At 34.1% G+C, this 22,909-nt stretch overlaps 1 protein-coding gene across 7 annotated transcripts in view; it reads right to left on the bottom strand.

The window, feature by feature from the left end:
• Window positions 1–22,909, bottom strand: part of CTNNA3 (catenin alpha 3) — a 1,671,697-nt gene that overhangs the window by 1,188,683 nt on the left and 460,105 nt on the right. For all 7 annotated transcript variants that reach the window (XM_035715351.2, XM_035715352.2, XM_035715353.2 and 4 more), the window contains exon 7: window positions 18,433–18,636. In XM_035715351.2, coding sequence (XP_035571244.1) covers window positions 18,433–18,636 — 204 coding nt within the window. The remainder of the gene's footprint in view (window positions 1–18,432; window positions 18,637–22,909) is intronic.

The raw sequence follows: 22,909 nt of genomic DNA on the forward strand, positions 1-22,909 counted from the left end.
TTGTTTCTTTTAGGAGGCTCTAGGTGAGAATCTGTGTACTTGTCCAGTTGGTTTGTTGGAATACTCAGTTCCTTGTGCTTAATAGGACTGAGAACCCTGTTTTCTTGCTGACTGTCATCTGAGGGCCATTTCCAGCTACAGCAGCCACCCACATACATTGGTTCATGGCCCCCTTCCTCCATCTTCAAAGCGGCAATGGTGAGTTGACTCTCTCTCATTCTTTGAATCTCTCCTCCTTCTTTCATCTCATCTCTCTCTGATCCAGGCAGGAGAGATTCTCTGCTTTCAAGGACTCTTGTGATTAGATTGGCCCACCCATTTAATCTAGGAAAAATCTCTCCATCTCAAAGTCCCTGTCCTTAATCACATCTGCAAAGTCCCTTGTCTAATAGGTTTCAGCGATTAGAGTGTGAATATCAGGGGCAGGAGGTGGGAGCATTGTTCTTCCTCTTCAGATAGGACTAAAAAAATTTTTTTTAAGATGCGCCTGGGTGGCTCAGTCAGTTAAGCATCAGCCTTCAGCTCTGGTCATGACCTCAGGGCCCTGGGATCAAGTCCTACGTTGGGCTCCCTGCTTAGCTGGCTCCCTGCTTCTCCCTCTCCCTCTGCCTGCCACTCCCCCTGCTTTGCTGTCAAATAAATAAATAAAATCTTTTAAAAAATAAGAAATAATAATGCTTAATTTTATTTTTTATTTTTTTAAAGGTTTTATTTATTTATTCATGAGAGACGCAGAGAGAGAGGCAGAGACATAGGCAGAGGGAGATGCAGGCCCCTTGAGGGGTGCCTGATACGGGTCTCAATCCTAGGACCGTGGGATCACAACCTGAACCAAAGGCAGACACTTAACCACTGATCGATCCAAGTGCCCCAATAATGTTTAATTAAAAAAAAATTAAGATTTTATTTTTAGGTAATCTCTAATCCAATGTGGGGTTCAAATTTACAACCCCAAGATCAAGAGTCACATGTTCTACCAACTGAGCTAGCCAGGCACCCCAGTAATAAACTTTTTATAGGGAGATAAAACTTCTTATATATTCTTGCCATATATAAATGAAAAAAAGTATTTTCAAATGAGGTATAGGTCCATCAGACTGAATCACACTCAATCTGCTTCAAGTTTATGTAAATATCAAACTGAAACAGTTAATGTTGCCTTAGTACATTAAAGTAAACAACTTATCGGAATGATAAAGTTTTGTCAATCAACAACCTTGGTTAAGTTTTGTCAGATACAAAATGGAATAGTTACCTCTTAGGAAAAAACTTAGGCAAACCTAGTTTCAATTTCTTTTTTCAGAGGAAAACAAGTGAGTAAATTCATGTCAAGAATTCAGTAAGTTATTTTGTTGTGGTTACAAGACTTAAAAACATATGAATATTTATGTTGCAAAAAGAGGAACCAAAAAATAGCACAATTTGCAATTTGTAGATCACTAATAGTCTTCTCCAATTAATTATTAAGTGTAGCAAATAGTCAAGCAAATCAGCTACACAAATTGCTTATCTGTGTCTGACTGCTAAACCTACTTCAGCATAGAAATAAAGCTATGAACTGAACTTTGATCCTAAAGTTATATCACAAAGGTAAGATAACTTTTTTTTCAGAGCCTACCTACAAATTCATTCAAAAATATGTTTCAATGATAAAATATTCTAGTACTAATTCCAATGTGGCAGGAGGCAGTTTCTCTCATGCCAACAAGCAGTTCTCAGAACATCAGCAAAGTGTTCCACAGTTCAACTCAATTCTGAATACCATCTACTCAGAAATAACATCAGATTCCATAGGTTCAGAGTTCAGTACTACAGTGGTGCCAGGGTGGTGCAGTTAGTTGAGTGTTTGAGTCTTGGTTTCAGGTCAGGTTATGACCTTGGGATCGTGAGATGGAACTCTACATTGGGCTCTAGGCTCAGCACAGAGTCTGCCTGAGATTCTCTCTCTTTGGTTCTCCCTGTGCCCCTCCTGCTTATGCTCTCTCTCTCTAAAATAAATAAATAAATCTTTAAAAAAAAGAATTCAGTACTATAAATTTGTCACTACCTCCTCAGTACCTCAGATGCCAATTCCAAGTTGCTACCTTGTTATAGTAACTTGTTATAGTAACCTTCCAAGAGGTTACTATAACACCCTCCTCAAGTTCAATAAATTTGCTAGAGCAACTCACAGAACTCAGAGAAGCATTCTAGTTACTAGATTACTAGTATATTATAAAAGGATATAACTCAAAAAATAGCCAAATGGAAGAGATACATAGGATAAGGTATATGGGAAGGGGTGCAAGATATGTCCTTGAGTGTGCCACTATTCCTAAATCTCCATGTATTTGCCAATAAGAAAGCTCTTAGAACCCCATTTTTATGGGGTTCTATGGAGGCTTCATTAAATAGGCCTGAATGATTAAATTACTGACCACTGGTGATTGAATTCAACCTCCAGCCTATCCCCTATCCCCAGGAGGTCAGGGGGTGATACTGAGAGTTATAATCTTCTGATCACAGGGTTGGTTTACCTGGCAACCAATACTCATCCTTCGATCCAAAATCACCTTATCAATACAACAAAAGATACATTTATCACTCTCATCACTTATAAAATTCCAAGGACTTTAGGAACTCTATGCCAGGAAAAGAGACAAATACCAAATACAAACTTCTTACTGTGAAACACGATATCACAAATAGAAACTGATTTATAAAGATAAAATAGCTAAGGTGATATTATAAGGGACTCATAATTGGTTAGCATTAAAGAAAGGCTTAAATTGAAATTTGACTTGTTTTGAAAGCAAAGAAATTTTATCAAATATTTGAAAGAAATCTATTTGTAAATTTGTAAATACTTAGTCTTACATGTCATCTGTCCTTTCCCATACATTTCATCTAAACCAAACGCTTATGTTTCCCACACTAAACACACAATGTTGATTCCTGCTTTTGTGCCCTTGCACAGCTGTGACCCCTTTCTGAAATTCCAAACTGTCTATGTTTCAAAAGCAAGTGTTAGAACATTCTCCTTCATGAAGCCTTCCCTGATCAACTACAGAGGAGCTTACTACTCCCTACTTGGTGCTATTATTGTATTTAGTACTAACAACTATTACAGTTTTTATTGTGCTTTATTTTGCTTACTTACTTGTTTGATTCCCCTTGACAACTAAAATTGTGATTGTGGGGCACCAGGGTAGCTCATTAGTTGAGCATCTGCCTTTGGCTCAGGGTATGATCCCAGGGTCCTAGGATCGAGTTCCACATCAGGCTCTCCACAGGGAGCCTGCCACTTCCTCCACCTATGTCTCTGTCTCTCTCTCTCTCTGTGTTCTTTATGAATAAACCAATAAAATCTTTAAAGAAAAACTAAAATTGTGATTGTTAAGACTCAGAAATCACTAGTTTTTAGCACAGTGAATCTAGAAGAATGATGTGACTAGAAACTGCAACAACACTAATAGAATTTTAACCAAACTTTATGTTTTAGCTATCTTTTATGGCCAATGCAGAATCTATCAATAAAATAGGTTAAAGTCCTCTTAAAACCCTTCATATGTATTATTCCATCTGTAATATATAAATAGTCACATAATTTCTAGGTGACCATATATCTATGTCTGCTTGGGACAGTCCTGACTTACACCTTTTATAGATCAGTGCCTGTTAATTATTATAGATCATCTTGATCTCTCAAAAGTATTCTAAATTGGATTACAAATTATATGGTTAATAATAACTAATAATTTCCTTAACATTACCAACAGTAAGTTAAAAACTATGGAAGGCCAAATATACTGACTGTAATTGCTAACACAGAATAATATTCCATTGTTCAAAGTCCACTAAAAAAAAAACCCACCATATTACTTTTTTTCAATTAACTATTATAATGGATTCTATGGTGATTCACTTTCCTTTATAGGAAATATCAACTACAGATGACCCACAGCTGTGTCCCTCCCTAAGTGTTGCCTTCAACTGCAGGCAGCCTCTTGTCCAAAGTGACACTGCTTCTATGAGTGACCCTTTACAGGGAGACAAAGATTCATCTCAGTTTGGGACAACTGCAAACAGCCATCTCAGCTCTAGGGCTCACCAAGTGATGTCTAGGACTTCTACCGCAAATCTTCTTCACTTCCTTTCATGTGTACCTTCAATGTGTTAACCCTTACCTCAGAGTCAGCTTATACTTCATCTAATACAACAATCTTTCTCTTCATTCAAATATCACCTCCTAGCTAGGAACTACGCCCAGCTCAAAACCACTATTTTTTGTACAACATTGAACTAACAAACATTTCATGCCAACACTCTTTCTTCCTACTTGATTATTGTCATTTCTATCATTTAACCTGTTTCCTTTTTTTATGTAACAAAAAACTTTGAACTCCAACATTTAAAAACAAACTAGCAGGAACATCCAAGAACTACATGAGCAGGGCGTAAACACTGTGGAGAAAAGAGACACATTTCTTGGGAAAGGATCAGTTGAAACCTAAAGTGAGCAACTAACTTTCCCCACAAATACTAGAAATCATGTGCTTAACATCACTGATAATCAGGGAAATACAAAACAAACCATAATGAGATACCAGTTTACACCTGTCAGAATGGCTAAAATGAACAACACTGGAAAAAACAGATATTGGTAAGGATGAAGAGAAAGAACCCTATTGCAATGTTAGTGAGAATGTAAACTGGTGCACCCATTCTGGAAAACACTATGGAGGTCTTCAAAAAGTTAAAAATAGAACTACCCTATGATCCAGCAATCACACTACTAGGTATTTAACACAAAATACAAAAATACTAATTCAAATGAATACATGCACGTTGATGTTTTGGGCAGCATTATCTACATAGCCAAGACATGGAAATATAGAAACAGCACAAATGTCCATAAACTGATTAATGGATAAACATGTGATATATATATATAGTATATAATATATGTAATGGAATATTAGCAATCAAAAAGAATGAAATCTTGCCATTTGCAACAACATGGATGGTGATAGAGAGTAATATGCTAAGCAAGATTAAGTCAGAGAAAGGCAAATATATGATTTTACTCATACGTACAATTTAAGAAACAAAACGAATGATCAAAGGGAAAAAAAGAGAGAGAGAGAGACAAACCAAGAAACAGACTCTTAACTATAGAGAATAAACTGTTGGTTACCAGAAGTGAGGTGGGTTGGGAAATGGGTTAAATAGGTGATGAGGGGCAACCCTGGTGGCCCAGCGGTTTAGCGCCGCCTTCAACCCGGGGTGTGATCCTGGAGACCCAGGATGGAGTCCCACATCGGCTCCCTGCATGGGGTCTGCTTCTCCCTCTGCCTGTGTCTCTGCCTCTTTCTGTGTGTTTCTGTCATGAATAAATGAATGAATGAATGAATGAATGAATGAATGAATAGGGGATGAGGATTAAGGGGTGCATTTGTGATGAGTACCAGGTGCCATATGGAAGTGTTGAATCACTATATTGTGTACTTGAAACTAGCATTATACTGTATGCTAACTAGCTTGAATTTAAATTAAAGAAAAAATAGAAAAGCTAAAGTAAAAAAAGTAGGCAGCCATTTTTTTAAAAGTAAACTAACCAGATAAAGGGAGAACACAGGAGGGAATGAGGTAATTTGTGTAAAATGAAAATAATTAAAAAGTAATGGAGGATATCTTAAAAGTGGCAGGACTTATATATTCCAAGCAAAGAGCAATGCATAGTTCAAAGTTTCTTTTTTTTTTAATTTTTTTTTATTATTTATTTATGATAGGCACACAGTGAGAGAGAGAGGCAGAGACACAGGCAGAGGGAGAAGCAGGCCCCATGCACCGGGAGCCCGACGTGGGTTCGATCCCGGGTCTCCAGGATCGCGCCCTGGGCCAAAGGCAGGCGCCAAACCGCTGCGCCACCCAGGGATCCCCTAGTTCAAAGTTTCAAAGGTTATATCTTCTATACCAGATAGCTCTTTTGTCTTCATCTTTTCCCTTCTAGCAGGGGCATCCATGATTTTTTTTAAATTTAAATTCAAGTTAGTTAACATAGTATAGTAGCAGTTTCAGGAATAGAATTTAGTGATTCATCACTTATATTTAACCTCCAGTGCTCAACCAAACAAGTATCTTACTTAACGCCCATCACCTATTTAGCCCATCCCCCCTCTCCCCTGCAGCAACTCTCAGATTGTTCTTTATAGGTAAGAATCTTTTATGGTTTGCCTCCCTCTCTGTTTTTATCTTATTTTATTTTTGTTCCCTTCCCCTATGTTTATCTGTTTTGTTTCTTAAATTCCACATATGAGTGAAATCCTGTGGTATTTGTTCTCTGATGGACTTATTTCACTTAGCATAGTCCTTCCACATTGTTGCAAACAGCAAGATTTCATTCCTTTTAATCACTAATATTCCATTGTATATATTTACCATATATTTAACCATTCATTATTCAATACATATTTGGGCTCTTTCCATAATTTGGCTATTGTTGATAGTGCTGCTATAAACATTGGGATACATGTGCTCCTTTGAATCAGTATCTTTATATCCTTTGGATAAATACCTAATAGTGCAATTGATAGTTCATAAGGTAGTTCTATTTTTAACACTGTTATTTCTTGTGTTGTTGATTTTAGCCATTCTTACAGTGTGAGGTAATATCGCATTAAAGTTTCAGTTTGTATTTCCCTGATGATCAGTGACGTTGAGCATCTTTTTCATGTGCCTATTGGCCATCTGTATGTCTTCTTTGGAGAAATGTCTATTCATGTCTTCTGCCTGTCTTTTAGTAGGATTATTCATTTTTAGGTGTTCAGTTTCATAAGTTGATATATTTTGGATACTAACCACTATTAAATATGTCATTTGCATTCTCCCATTCTGTAGGTTGCCTTTTAGTTTTGTTGACTATTTCCTCCACTCTGCAGCAGCTTTTTATCTTAATGTAGTCCTATTTGCTTATTTTTTATTTGCTTCGTTTGCTTCAGGAGACATATCTAGAGAGAATTTGCTATGGCCAGTGTGAAAGAAGCTACTGCTTGTGTTCTCTTCCAGGATTTTTATGGTTTCAGGACTCACATTTAGGCCTTTGATCCATTTTGAATTTATTTTTGTATGTGGTATGAGAAAGTGGTCCAATTTTATTCTTTGGCATGTTGCTGCCAGCTTTCCCAACACCATTTGCTGAAGAAATCGTCTTTTTCCCATTGGATATTCCTTCCTGCTTAATCAAAGATTACTTGACCATATACTTGTGGGTCCATTTCTGAGTTTTCTATTCTGTTCCACTGATCTATTTTTGTACCACTAACACAATATCTGAATCACTACAGCTTTGTAATGTAACTTGAAGTCCATGATTGTGATGCCTCCAGTTTTGCTTTTGTTTTTCAAGGTTGCTTTGATTATTCAGGGTGTTTGGTAGTTGTATGCAAATTTTAGGGTTGTCTGTTCTAACTCTGTGAAAAATGCTGGTGGTATTTTGATAGAGATTACATTACATTGCTTTCAGTAGTATATGCAATATGCATTTTTAATATTTGTTCTTCTAATCCATGAGCATGGAATGTCTTTCCATTTCTTTGTGTCATCTTTAATCTTAGTCATCCGCGTTTTAAGGTTTTCAGAGTATAGGTCTTTTGCCTCTTTGGTTAGCTTTATACTTAAAAATCTTGTTTTTGGTGTAATTTTTAATGGATTTGATTCCTTAACCTCTCTTTCTGCTGTGTCATTATTAGTGTAAAAAAATGCAACAGATTTCTGTACATTGATTTTGTATGCTGTGACTTTACCAAATTCATTTATCAATTCTAAGCAATTTGGGGGTAAGACTTAGATTTTCTATACATAGTAACATGTGATCTATAAACAGTGAAGTTTTACTTTTTCCTTATCAACTTGGATGCCTTTTATTTTTTGTTGTTATTCGATTGCTGTGGTTAGTTAGGATTTCCAGTACTATGTTGAATAAAAGTAGTGAGAGTAGATATCACTGTTTTGTTTCTGACTTTATAGGAAAATCTCTCAGTTTTTCCCTATTAAGGAGGATGTTAGCTGTGGGTTTTTCATATATGAAAAATGTTTTTTATGTTGTTGATATATGTTCCCTCTAAACCTACTTAGTTGAGGGATTTTTATCATGAATGGATGTTATACTTAATCAAATGCTTTTTCAATAGTGCTTTTTCTTCATCTATTGAAATAATCATATGGTTCTTATCCTTTATTTTACTAATGTAATGTATCATGTTGGTTGATTTGTGAATACTGAACCATCCTTGCAACCCAGGAATAAATCCCACTTGATCATGATAAAGTCTTTTAATGTATTTTTGGACTCTGTTTGCTAGTATTTTGTTGAGAAATATTGGCCTATTCTTTTTTTTAGCATTGTCTTTATCTGGTTTTGGTATCAGGGTAATGCTGGCCTCATAGAATGAATTTAGAAGTTTTCCTTCCTTTCTGTTTTTTTTGGGGGGGGCGGGGGAGTAGTATGCAAGTATAGATATTAACTCTTCTTTAATGTGTGGTAGAATTTGCCAATGAGGCCATCTGGTCTGAACTTTTCTTTCTTTAGTTTTTAAATTACTGATTCAATTTCCGTGCTGGTCATCAGTTTGTTCAAGTTTTCTATTTCTTCCTATTTCAATTTTGGTAATTTATATGTTTCTAGGAATTTATCCATTTCTGGCAGATTGCCCAATTTGTTGGCATACAGTTTTTCATAATACCCACTTATAATTGTATTTCTGGGCTGTTGGTTATTGTTTCTCCTCTGTCACTTGTTATTCTATTTAGATCCTTTCTCTTTTTGATAAGTCTGGCTAGAGTTTTATCAATTTTATAGATTTTTCAAAGAACTTTTTCCTGGTTTCAATGATCTGTTCTATTGTTTTTTTTAGGGTTTTTTTTTTTTTTTTACTTTTTTTTTCTGTTCCAATCTTTATTATTTCCTTCCTTCTACTGGCTTTAGGCTTCATTTGTTGTTCTTTTTCTAGCTCCTTTAGGTGTAAGCTTAGTTTATCTATTTGAGATTTTTCTTGTCTCTTGAATTAGGCTTTATTCTATATATTTCCCTCTTAAGACTGCTTTTGCTCCATGCCAAAGGTTTTGGATCATTGTGTGTTCATTTTCATTTGTTTCCATGTATTTTTTATTCCCTCTTTGACTTTCTGACAGACCCATTAATTGTTTAGTAGCATGTTGTTTAATCTCCATGTATTTGAGGTCTTTCCAGATTTTTTCTTGTAGTTGATTTTTAATTTCATAGTATATGGTCAAAAAAGGTGCATGGTATGACTTCAATCATTTTGTATTTGTTTGTTGAGGCATTTTTTTTTACTTAATATGTGATCTATTCTGGAGATTGATCCATGTGCACTTGAAAAAAATATTTATTCTGCTGTTTTAGGATGGAATGTTCTGAATATATCTGTTAAGTTCATCTTGTCCAATCTGTCATTAAAATCCATTGTTTTTTGTTTGTTTTCTGTTAAGATGATCTGCCCCTTGATGTAAGTGGGGTGTTAAGGTTCCCTATAACTATTATGTTATTACCAATTCATTCCTTTATGTTTGTTATTTATTATTTTATATATTTGGCTGTTCCCAGATTGGGTGCATAAACATTTACAGTTGTTATAACTTCTTTTTGGATTGTTCCCTTTATTATTATGGAGTATCCTTGTTTGACTTGTTATAGTCTTCATTTTAAAGTATATTTTGTCCAATATAAGTATAGCTGCCTGGCTTTCTTTTGACATCTGTTTGAATGATAAATGTTTCTCTAAGCCTTGCTTTCAATCTGCAAGTATCTTTAGGTCTAAAATGAGTTTCTTACATGCAGTATATAAATGGGTCTTGTTTTTTTATCCATTCAGATACCCTATGTTTTTTGACTGGAGCATTTAGTCCACTTACATCAAAGTAATTATTGATAGATATGTATTCATTGCCATTTTATTAATTGTTTTGTTATTGTTTCTGGAGATTTTCTCTGATCTTTCTTGTCTTTTTCACTTGCAATTTTTGCTAATTTTCTTTAGTGATATATTTGTATTTCTTTTTCTTTATTCTTTGCATGTTTATTAGTGGTTTTGATATATGGTTACCACTAGGCTTGTATATAACTTCTATAAATAATCTATATTAAGTTGATGTTCATTCAAGTTTGAACCAATTCTTTTCTCCTCTCCTCCTATGTTTTAGGCATATGTTTTATATATATATTTGTGTGAGTTTCTTGACTGATTTTTACAGAAAATTTTTATTGCTTTTGTGTTTCCTGCCTTTATACTGTCACTTTTGGTCTCTCCTTTCCATTCAAAGGGTCCCCTTTAATATTTCTTGCATTGCTAATTCAGTGGTCATGAATGCTTTAGTCTTTATTTAGGAAACTTTTCATCTTTCCTTCTGTTCTGAATGATAGCCCTGCGGGATAGAATATTCTTGGCTGCAGATTTTTCTCATTCAATACTTTGTCCCTTCTGGCTTGCCAAGTTTCTGTTGAAACATCTCCAGCTACTCTTATGGGTTCTCCCATGTAAGTTAATGACTTCTTTTGTTTTTCTGCTTTAAGAATTTTTTCTATATCAGTATATTTGCAAATTTAATTACAATATGTCTTGGTGTTGGCCTGATTTTTTTTATTTTGATGGGAGTCCTCTGTGCCTCCTGGATCTGGTTATCTGTTTCCTTCCCCAGATTAGGAAAGTTTTCAGCTATTATTTCTTCAAATACATTTTCCCCATCTTCTCTTTCTTCTGAAACCCCTATAATGTGAATATTATAATGCAAATGGTTTGACGGAGTCATCGAGTTCCCTAAGTCTATTCTTGCGTTTTATAATTCTTTCTCTCCTTTGTTCAGCTTCATTGCTTTTCATTACTTTGTCTTTAGGTCATTAATTCATTCCTCTTCATCTAGCCTGCTGTTCATTGTATCAAGTGTGTTTCTAATCTTGCTTATTGTACTTTTCATCTCTGATTGATTCTTTTATAACTCTTTTATATCTGAGTTATGGATCTTGCTGATTGATGTTTTTTATTCTTTTCTCAAGCCCAGTGAATATCCTGAAGATTGGTGCCTTAAATTCTCCATCAGACATGTTATTTATATCTGTCTGGCTTAGATCTCTGGCCATGACCTTATCTTGTTCTTTCATTTGGGATAAATTCCTCCACCTTCACATTTTGTTAAGTTTCTGCCTTCTTCTCTGTGTTAGAAAAGCCAGTTATGTGAAAGAATGAAAGGAGGGAGGGAAGGATAGAAGGAAGGAAGGAAGTTAGGAAGGAGGAAAGGAAGAGAAGGGACTTGGAAGCTACCTTTACATTTTTAGAATTTTAGTTCTAACTTGTCTCTAGCATTTAAAATCATTGCATATAGATCATCCTAACTTCTTTATCTTATCATCATGAAAAATAAGGCTGAAATTATTTCTAAAATGGATTTTCAGAAAAGAGGTAGTGGACTTTTAATGAAGAAAAACCCTTTAACATCTCCTTGATGAATCTTTGTGAATTTAGTGAATCTTTGTAATTCCCCAGGAGAGGGGATAAATTAAATCCATGACTTCCAAATGAAATAGGCCTCTGAATATCAAAAGCAAGCCCATTTGATTATTTATTCACTCAACAAGCATATAATGAGAACCAGCAATGCACTTCCACATAAAACACCAAAAGAAGAAAATAGTGGGAAGTAAGATGTCTGGAAATGCAAATTGCTCCCATATAGCCAAAACTGATTCATTTACTTTAGCTATTGCTCACTAAACTCTCTAATACTCCCTATAGTAAAGTACCAAGTATAAAGTATGACGGCCACCCACCTCCAACTCCATTTTCACCAATTATAGAAAGATCACCAATTAAAAGAAAAACAACGGATTTCCCTCTAAAATCTTTCCTTCTTTAGAGAGCCTCCTTGCTCTGCCCCACCCACATGAATTCCTTAATTACGCTGTACATCAGAGAAGTTGAACTAGGTCTAACGAATCCTGAAAGTATAAGAAAAAAAGCAGAAATTCCTTAGAAAAATATACTTCTAAGTTTTAAAAAACAAAAATTAAACATCTGATTCTGAATATTCTTTGGAATATATTTTTTAATTAGTAAAAATCTTGTTTTAGAATATATCTATATGTGCATCCAAATGAAGAGACTGTGATGAGAGAATTATGTTTCTGAATACTCACACTGATTTTTAGAAGAGACCTATACTTTGCAAAATAAGACCTTTTATAACAGTCAATCCATCATATAAATCTAGTAGATGCTTGGAGCTCATTTCATTTAATGTCAAAGAAGCTGTTTCACTATTATATGGCATATACAATATGCAATAATTTTATTTTATACTTTCATTCAAAAATACAATGTAGCTCTTCTAAATGCTAAGTATTGTTCCTGAGGCTTGAAAGAAAATAGTAAATGAAATAGACATGTGATCAGCCTGCATAAAGCTTGAAGTAAGTAAGATTCAAAATAATAGATTCAAAATGTAAGGAGTGATGATTCCACAGAAGCGACTGGAAGGAAGACTGAAATTAGTGTATGTCATGGGCCTCCCAGAGATGCTCACATCCTAATTCCCAGAGTCTGTGAGCAGATTACATGACAAAAGGAACTTTACAGATGTAAATAAGGATAAGAGCCATGAGATGGCATGACTATCCTGGATAATTTGGATGGGCCCTATCTAATCACATGAGTCCTAAAAAGTAGCAAACATTTCCTGGCTGGGGTCAGAGAAAGAGATGTGAGGACAGAAACAGATTCAGAGAAACGTGACATTGATGGCTGTGAAACTGGAGAAAGGCTATAAGGAATGTGGATGGCCTCTAGAAGTTAAGGCAAAGAAGTGGATTTCTCCCTACAGACTCCAGAAAAGAATGCAGCATTGCTAACACTTACTTTTTTATCCCAGTGAGACTTGTCAGACTTTTGACCTATGGATGTAAAAAGATTATATATATATGGAAAATATCAGGACAAATATACATAATCACTAAAATGCTAAGTGGTTGTCTGTTTTTTCTGTTATAGATCCATCTGGTTTAATTTCCTACTAATTTCTTACTAATGTCACAAGACATTGAATTTAACTAAATAGAGTTTGAGTCAAAAAAATGATCAAGACTTACTGATCTGTTTAAGAAGTAAAGTCATCTAGACTCAAACTGGTCATGTGGACTGAGTCTGAGAAAACATAAACTATATTAATTTCCCATTGCTGAACCTCTCTACTCAACAAGCTTACAAAATTTGAAGTCTTGAAGTCACATTCACATAAAACATCCACAGGTTACAATGAGTGTTAATCTTGCTTTAAGTTTTCACAGTTATCTTTATTGTGTCTCAATAATTATCAAGCATTTACTCTGTCAACAGCCCAATTACAAAAGCTCCTAACTAATCTGAAAAGCAAACCAGGCCCACCAAATGAGACACTGCATTCTTTTTTTCTTCCTTTTTCTTTTTTTTTTATATTTTTTTGTAAATTTATTTTTTATTGGTGTTCAATTTGCCAACATAAGAATAACACCCAGTGCTCATCCCATCAAGTGCCCACCTCAGTGCCCATCACCCCCAACCCCCACCCACCTCCTCTTCCCCCACCCCTAGTTCGTTTCCCAGAGTTAGGAGTCTCTCATGTTCTGTCTCCCTTTCTGATATTTCCCACTCCCTTTTCCTCCTTTCCCCTTTATTCCTTTTCACTATTTTTTATATTCCCCAAATGAATGAGACCATATAATGTTTGTCCTTCTCCAATTGACTTATTTCACTCAGCATAATACCCTCTAGTTCCATCCACGTCGAAGCAAATGGTGGGTATTTGTCATTTCTAATGGCTGAGTAATATTCCATTGTATACATAAACCTCATCTTCCTTATCCATTCATCTTTCGATGGACACCGAGGCTCCTTCCACAGCTTAGCTATTGTGGACATTGCTGCTATAAACATCGGGGTGCAGGTGTCCCGGCATTTCATTGCATCTGTATCTTTGGGGTAAATCCCCAGCAGTGCAATTGTTGGGTCATAGGGCAGGTCTATTTTTAACTCTTTGAGGAACCTCCACACAGTTTTTCAGAGTGGCTGCACCAGTTCACATTCCCACCAACAGTGCAGGAGGGTTCCCCTTTCTCCACATCCTCTCCAACATTTGTGGTTTCCTGCACAGCATTCTTTAAACTGGAAGTTGAGGACTAAAGTACAACAGCTATCCTAAAATTCTTGAGCAAATTCTGAGAAAGGTTTGAGCTCAGCTAATACCAGCAAAGTACATTCCCTTTCATTAAAGTTGATGAAACAGTTATAAAGAAACATCATTTGTGATATAATCCTAAAATAAAAATAAACTTGGGAATGTATTCTGATAATATATCCCATTATTCTTCCAGATTGGTTCCTGCTGTTTAATTCCAATATTCATTGTCTAAATCAAGATACTACTATAAGGCCTAAAACACTGCACTGTTTTATGAAAAGGAGCTAGTACACTGCTTCTGTAGTGTTTTCTCATAATACTACGAATTCACATTTTTCATTATTAATGGATTGTACTTATAATAGAATGTTAATATAATGTGCATATAAATGGATTTCTGATCATGTGAACCTCCACTGCATAAATTTAGTTCCTCCTTCTCTGACCTCAACACCAACATTAGGGCAGATCACCAGACATTACCCACACACATTAAGTCTTTCATTCCCTGAAAAAAAAAAAATGCCTTCCTCAATAAGTATTTAACATTATACCCTAAGAGAAAGGAATAGATAGATAAAGATATATAGTGTTATATATATAGTGTGTATATATATACACACTATATATATATATATATATATAGTGCTGCTATAATAAATATATATATATATATATATATATATATATATATATATATACTAAGATCACCCAAAGAACAGTTTTCTCTCCTCTGTTCTTTTTCCTTTCCTATATTTCTGTTCTTACTATTAATCCTTCCATGTTTTCTCCATGGTTATCATTTAATATAATAAATAAATACAAATTAATTGCTTTAGGCACACTGTTACTTTAATTTAAAAAACTGAGAAGCAAACACTAAATTCAATCTACCTGTATCCACATAATAATTACTGAGCACCAACTACTTGCAAGTCTCTGTGCTAATGGCTGGGGAGATAATTCTCACTCTCTTAGAGCTCCTGTCCAGCAAGTAAACATAGAAATTCCAACAGGGATGAGAGCTAAAAATGGGAAAGTGCCACTAGAGAGAGGTATTTCAGGGGCATTTACTCTTCTATGCCAGAAGAGGAACAAGGAAACATGAGGGAATGAGGAAGGAAGAAGAAAACAGCCTCCATCAAGCATGAAGGGTAGTAGGACCTACCCAATTAAATAACTGAAAAACATTTAAATTCCTACATTGAGGCTATCCTTAAAAAATATATATGTGAGTTAAGATAATTACCTGAAAATGACTTAAAAAAAAGCTACTTACCTCTGATCTTAATTATTTGCATATTATAACTGAAGAAGCTTCTTTCCACTTCACTCTTCTAACACAGAACTTACCTTGTTTTAAAACTAACATATCTAACAGAAGGATATTAGTAATATAAATTTTACTTGACAAATGGGCCTTGAAACTGAATATCAGAGTAAACCACTGTTAAGAAAAAGAGAAGTAAAACATAGAAAAATACATATATATATATATATATATATATATATATATTTTCAGTGCCTCATGTAGCACTGAAGTAGATAACTGGAGTTGATATTTAAACATCTCTTTTCTGTTTGACAAAATTACTTTTCAGTAATAATCATTATTCTTTTGATATGTTCTTTAACTTTAAAGCAATGGACAAATCTTAAAAGGGAAACAAATTTCAAAGTTAGTACTCAAAGTCAGTAAATTATTACACAAATGAAAAAAGTTTTTTACATATGGACTTCACATGTATAAAATTTGCATTTACTTAACACAAATATTACCCCTGGCAATTCATACTGTTCCACTGTCATAATTTAGAAATTGAAATAAAAATTCTAAATGATCACATAAAATAAGAGAATTGAAGTGACTCTATTTCTAGTTTTTTGTCTTTACAATCATTGTGTCATCATTGTTTATTTTGAATCTGCTGTTTAAATGTATAAGGAATATAATGGTTATTAAAGTATAATAATAAAATGTGCAATTTGAATCATAATACATATTACTAAAAGTCAATTCTAACCACAGTAATTGTTTAGAACTTAGAAAAAGTTTTGAGGAAAACATTTTCTCACTTAACATTTAGAATTGCTAGAACACAGTGATAGTAAAAAGCAGACCAACTTTCAGTTGGTTTTATTATTGTTTATAAATATCTAGATATAATGCCCTTTCTTAATGATTGCTCCCAGGATAGAATGTTCCCATCACTTCAACTTTGGTATGAGTATTTTTGACTCAAATAGTTTTTAACCCAAAGTTGAAGAGAGCCATGAAATCACTTATGTGATATGTATTGATGATGTACAGGACCAGCTTCTGGGGACTGTGACTGCACATAGGGCCCCATACTCAGAAAGAACCCCATGGTTGGCCTTTAATGCTCTCATATCACAGTCTGATGGAGTGATGAAGCATATGTCCTAGACTTACATTTAGTTCTGCCTCCCTCACCCAACAATCGCTGTCACCCTTGGCAAAAGGCAAAGTGGGTCACAGTCATGGGGAAAAGCCACAGATACCTGTGAGGGTCTGCATGTTCCCACAAGTATCCCTAAACACTAGAGAGACAAACATTAAATAGCAAATAAAAATTACCTTTGTTGGGTCAATCAAGACTGTGAAAAGGGAAAAAGGTTTTTGTCCTGCTTTTGAACAAAAATATTTGCATTTTCATTTTGCATCAAGCTCCACAATTACGTAGCCATCCTTGACTATGTATGTAGGTGACTGTGCATGTGTATCTGTTCACTTTTGTATCTAAAGGAATGAAACAACTTTATCTATATCTGATGAAGTGAAATTATCTATAATTTTATAGTTTAGAGATAAAATAACTTAAATATAATTGTATTTTTATCTATAATATGAGAATAATTTTAATAGTTTACAGATCATGAGAGAAGGAAATCCAATACAATATTATCTTTTGAGTTTCTTATAACTGATGACTTCCCTTAAAAAATCTTTAAGAATATATATGTTCTCTGGGTTCATATTTGCCTTATATAATTTTCTATTTCTTTTGCTGTGTCATGATTTTCCATAAAAAATAATAAAAAATACTGGAAATAGAAAAAGAATATATCATATGCTAAAAATGGAGATATTCTAGCTTAGAAGCAGGATATGATGTTACTAACATGTTGTTCTTATTAACACAATCTGCTTTACAACTTTGATTTCTTGACAGGCAAACGATTTTTGGTCGGGAGCCAAAGTCATCAAATATTAAGAGTATGGAGATACATCAAATGTGCAGAAGGAGCCTTAAAACTTATTAACTAATTTTAGCACATTTCAATTATTCATATAAATTACTTATCCTGAACAATCCTAAATCTTCAACTTCACACCAAAAAGTCATATGCTTTCTAACTAATAATTTTCAAAATGTACCCTTATAATTCTTTAATTATTCCATTTATAAGGCAGATGAACAAAATATTTTATAAATATATATTATTATATATTAATTATATATATTATATAAATCCTTCATTTTGTTTAGCTCTATTATTTAAGGAAGCTTTATGAACAATATATGCCTCCAATGTCTTCAAGGCTTTCTTCTCTATTTTGAAAACAGCAATAAGATTTGAATGTAAGAATTGGCATAGATACTCCATAGATCGATGTAGATATGTACATATGAAATGAATATATCATATATAAAGATGATGAAGTGAAACTAAAAGCACCTTGAAACAAATACTTTTGCATCTCTCTAAATTTAGACAGCATTTTTATTATTCCTATGAGATAGCTAAAACTCCAAAAAAATTGTGACATTATGTCACATGTGAAAAAGGTTAGGAGTTAACGTTACAAATTACATGAGCTCCTTACACCTTCAAAAATTACCCCTGATTCTGCAGCATTAACCCTATCTAATACTGTCTAAACTCTAATTTTGTTATTCACCAACATAATCCTGCCCTTCTCATCATTTTCCTTTTATCCTTTAAATTGATGTCCAACTCATTTATTTTCTCTAACATTGACTCCTTTCCTCAACTAATATTTAAATACCACCTCAAACAAAACAATTACACAGTTGGATCCCATCCCTAGAAACTACTATATCAATGCTGTACTCTGTAAGCAGCACCCAAGCAGAAAGCCAACCTATGTAACACTTGTACTCATTTATAATTTATCACATTTGTACACAGAAAGAACTTCAGCACATATCAGTGTATGGGATTGGTGGAAAGCCAGTTACCTACATTGTTCATGTACTCTGAAAGCAGATCCTGGAGAGCCTGGCGAATGGCGTTGCATTCTGCAATAATCCGTTCCCGATGGAAATCTCTAGTGCATGAAGAGTCAGCTAATAGTGCAGCCCCACTGATAATAGCTTCAAGACGCTTCTCTAGTGATGGTCTAATTTCTTCCTCAGTCACTGTGAGCGGATCCAAGACAATTAAATTCTAAAGGAAGAATACATTTTGATAATTAGAACTCCATTGCATTGTTTTTAAGAAAAATAAATATTATTTCTCTTTCACAGTTATAATTCAGAGGTGATAATAAAGGAAATTCCATTTCCATGCATTATTCTAGGTAATAATTATTATTCAAATGAGAGATAAAAATTGTGCAATTATGAGCATCAAGTCTAGTGTCAGACAAACTCATATCCATATCCTGCCTTTCCCACTCATCAATACTGTGAGCTCAATCAAGTAGCATACCCTTTGAACCTTACCTTCCTGATCTGTAAAACTGAAATATTAATGTCTCATAAAACTGTTGTAAGAACTATGTGAATGCTTACTATAGTGCATAGCACATATTAACTATTATTTACAGTAGTCACCTTAATATAGAACTTTATGTAATATTTTCACATATATTATCTCAGGGCAATAAAGATATTGTTAACTACACATTTCAACTGATGATGAGTCAAGCTGAGGCTCTCTTGCCCAAGGTCACTGGGCAAATAAACAGTGATTTCAGAGGAGTTTCTGGGTTGTATAATACCTATTTCAATATTATTTTTATTATGCCTCACTCTAAATCATACACTCTAATTAACCTCAACACTAACATATCAAAGAGAATTCTGAATTTAATTATTTATTTAATAAGTAAAACACTATCTTCCATTTGATCTATTATAAATTCCAGCTATATCCCACTATTGGATCCTGACATGATATTTTTAATGTTTCCATTTTATGTAAGTTTTCAGGCAACAGAAGTCAACACAATCTATGGCCTATGAAGAAAAGATGGATAATATGAGGCTTTAAGGGTTCTTTTATTAAAATATATCAAGAAAAGAAGCCCTTCCAAGATTTAACCATAATGTGGTAATTGGAGAAAGAATTAGTATCAAATTAAAGCTCTCTGGAGAACCTGTAGCATAAAATGAAATCATATAATGATCTTCAAAATGTATGTGCATATGTGAGTATACACATACAAACACAAACACACAGAATGATCAGTGTATAATCTTACATACATGTATACACACATATACAGAGGTGTACATATATTGTGTGTATATGTATATCTTACATTAATCATTGCCCTACATTACATTATGATAAATCTTTGGAAATCAAAAGTAGGATAAAATTTTTAAAACTTCAATTCTAGGCCAAGCTTGGAAGAGAAAATCATTTCAGAAAGACAAAACGTTTCAAAACAATTAGAAAAAAAGAATTAGTACTATGTAATGTTCATATACTATATAAAATACAACTAGAAATAGATCTTTTATATAATTGGTGAAATGTCTTGAGATTATCCAGAATAATTCTTCCTCTCATGATTCTATTTCCTTCCTATTTTTCTCCTGTGTTAATGAGTCTCTCCATTTTTCTCTTTTATATGAACAAAAAAATGAAAAAAATAGAAAGGAAATTAATTTTACAAATATCAATTTTAACATTTTCTTTATCCAGTGCATAATCTTCTCAAATAGACAATAACTCTACCATAGACTTGGCCATCCATCAAGGACTCATTTACATCTAAATCTACCTCCTTATTTCATTTGCGATTTTTACCATGTCTTTCTTTGCCTGACTAATTTAGCACAAATATTCTATTCCAGTGTTTCATAACAATTATTAAACCAATTAAAATCTTTTTGAAAAGATCTCTTCAATGTGATATTATCACTAAGAAGAGACACTGAGGACAAAAGAACTGCTTGCTCAAATGCCATTAGAAGATGTGTTAGAAACAGTTAATATGTCTCCAGCTTATAATGTGTAAAACTGATTAAATTTCAAATGTTTATCTATAAGTATTGCTAGAAGAAATGTAATTTTAGATGTTCTGCCTATGACTTCACATCAGAAAACAACCTTTCTTATAGGATTAAGCTCACTGTAGCTCCTGCTCTATAAGACCAGTTCTCAAACAATCCTACCTTTGGATTATTACCTGCTTGACCCTTAAGCCAGATTCTTTCATCTCATCTAAACTCAAACTATTGCCTACTCTGACATCTGATACCCACATTCAGGCCTCTTGATTCTGCCTAAAACTACTGTCTTCCTATTTACATTCTATAAAAGTTTTTACTCTCCTTGTCATCAAATAAATGAAAAGGTGAGAGTTTTTTATATAACTTGAATGTTCTATAAAGTAGAATGGATATGTGATATCTACTGAAGTAAAAAATTATCTTTCCGAAACATCAGTAAGATGATGAAATAGGTTCCACACTTCATAGAAACTGATTTAACAATGACCCATGAACTAGAATACCTTTATAAAAGTCTTATTGTACAGCTGAGAAGTTCCAGCACCCCTGTGGAGCAAAAAACCAAAGAACAGAGCATTGAAGAGGAAAAAAAAAAAAAAAAAAAAAAAAAAAACTACCTTCCCTTTATCTGTGTCAAGATAGCACAGCCTAGAGCCTACAGAGACTGCCTTCACCTACAATTTATTGGGCTAGGAAAAGTGAGAGCAAAGTGAGCCCTCAGCTTCCCCAGCCTTGTGAAAAGGCTGTCCAAAAGGCCCACATCCATCTTTCCATACCCATACATTGAAAGCTTAATAGTCTTGGGTAAGAGAGAGAAAAAGGCAAGAGGTCAGAACAACCAATGCATGAATTTTAACCACTGGCAGATCCTACTAATTGGAGTATGGCTTCTAATAAGAACCCTGTCCATAACCCAGTAGGACCTCTGCCTATAGATCCTACAACAAGCCAAAATGTACTACCAGCATTCCATGTAACCCCTTTCTCCCTGTAGCCAACATCCCAAGCTCTCCTGCAGACATATGAGCTCCCACAGAGCACACAAATATTAGCATCTAGCTGTATCTGCTGGATTAGGAAGAGGTACATAACCTTGAACACTTCAGGGCAAAGCTCTCAGGAAGATAAATAGAAGAATCTCAGCACCTGCACCTGGCCTTGCTTTGCAGGATCAAGCTAAGATACACAGTCTAAGACCTTACCCCCAGGGGAATAAGGAGGAATAAACCAAGTGCATACATAGAAAGAGTCTGAGAGAACCCACTATCTCTAGCATCTTTGACTGGTGAAGATCTTTCTCTCCTGAAGCCAGTCATGCTTCAAATGAGACAGCATGCAAGGTTTCAAGGAGCATGAAGAATCAAAGAAATATGGTATCACCAAAGGAACAAAATAAAGCTCCAACAGCTGATTCTAAAAAAATGGAGATTTACTAATTGCCTAAAAAATAATTCAAAATAATCATCTTTACAAGTTCACCAAGGTAAGAGAGAGAACAGACAACTCTATGAAGTCAGGAAAATAATACATGAACAAAATGGTAAGTTTAACATAAAGACAGAAATCATAAAAAATAATCTCTGGGGCTGAAGAATACAATCACTGAATTGTATATCTACTAAAGAGGTCAAGAATCGCTTAGAACATGCAAAAGAAAGGATCAATAAACTCAAGAACAAATCTTTTGAAATTACGTAGTCAGAGGAACAAAAAGAAAAAAACTAGTAAAAAGAGTAAAGAATAATTACAGGTCTTCGGAACACCACCCAAAAAAATCAATATAAATATTATGGGAGTCCCAGAGGAGAAGAGAAAGAAAAACGTTCAGAAATCTTATTTAAAGATATAATGACCAAAAAAAATTTCACAAACTGGGGAGGGAAATAAACACCCAGATCCACGAAGTACAAAGAACCCCAAACAGATTAAATATAAAAAGATCTTCATCTAGACATATTACAATCAGATTGTCAAAAGTCAAAGACAAAATAGAATTTTGAAAGCAGTAAGAGAAAAGCAACTTCTCTAATACAAGGGAGCCCCCATAAAATTATCATCACATTTCTCAGCAGAAATCTTGATTGCCAGGAGAAAGTGAAATGATATATTCAAAGGATTAAAAGAAAAAGGTGGCAACCAAGAGTACCATAACTGGCAAAGATGTTTTTCAGAAGAAAAGATAAAGACATTCCCAGACAAACAAAACCAAAGTTCATTACCACTAGGCCCACATTATAAAATATGCTAAAGAGTTCAAGTTGAAACAAAGCACACTAATTAGGAACATGAAAACATTTGAAAATGTGAAAGTCACCAGTAAAGATAAATATATAAATTCAAAATACTCTTAACATTGTAATGATGATGGATAAATTACTTACAACTGTAGCATAGCAGTTTTAAAAAGTATTAAAATAACCAAATCTACAAATATTTGCTAATGAACACAGCATTAAAAAATTTAAATTATAATA

Source organism: Canis lupus, chromosome 4, assembly GCF_003254725.2.
Source record: "Canis lupus dingo isolate Sandy chromosome 4, ASM325472v2, whole genome shotgun sequence".
In the NCBI taxonomy this organism is placed as follows: domain Eukaryota; kingdom Metazoa; phylum Chordata; class Mammalia; order Carnivora; family Canidae; genus Canis; species Canis lupus.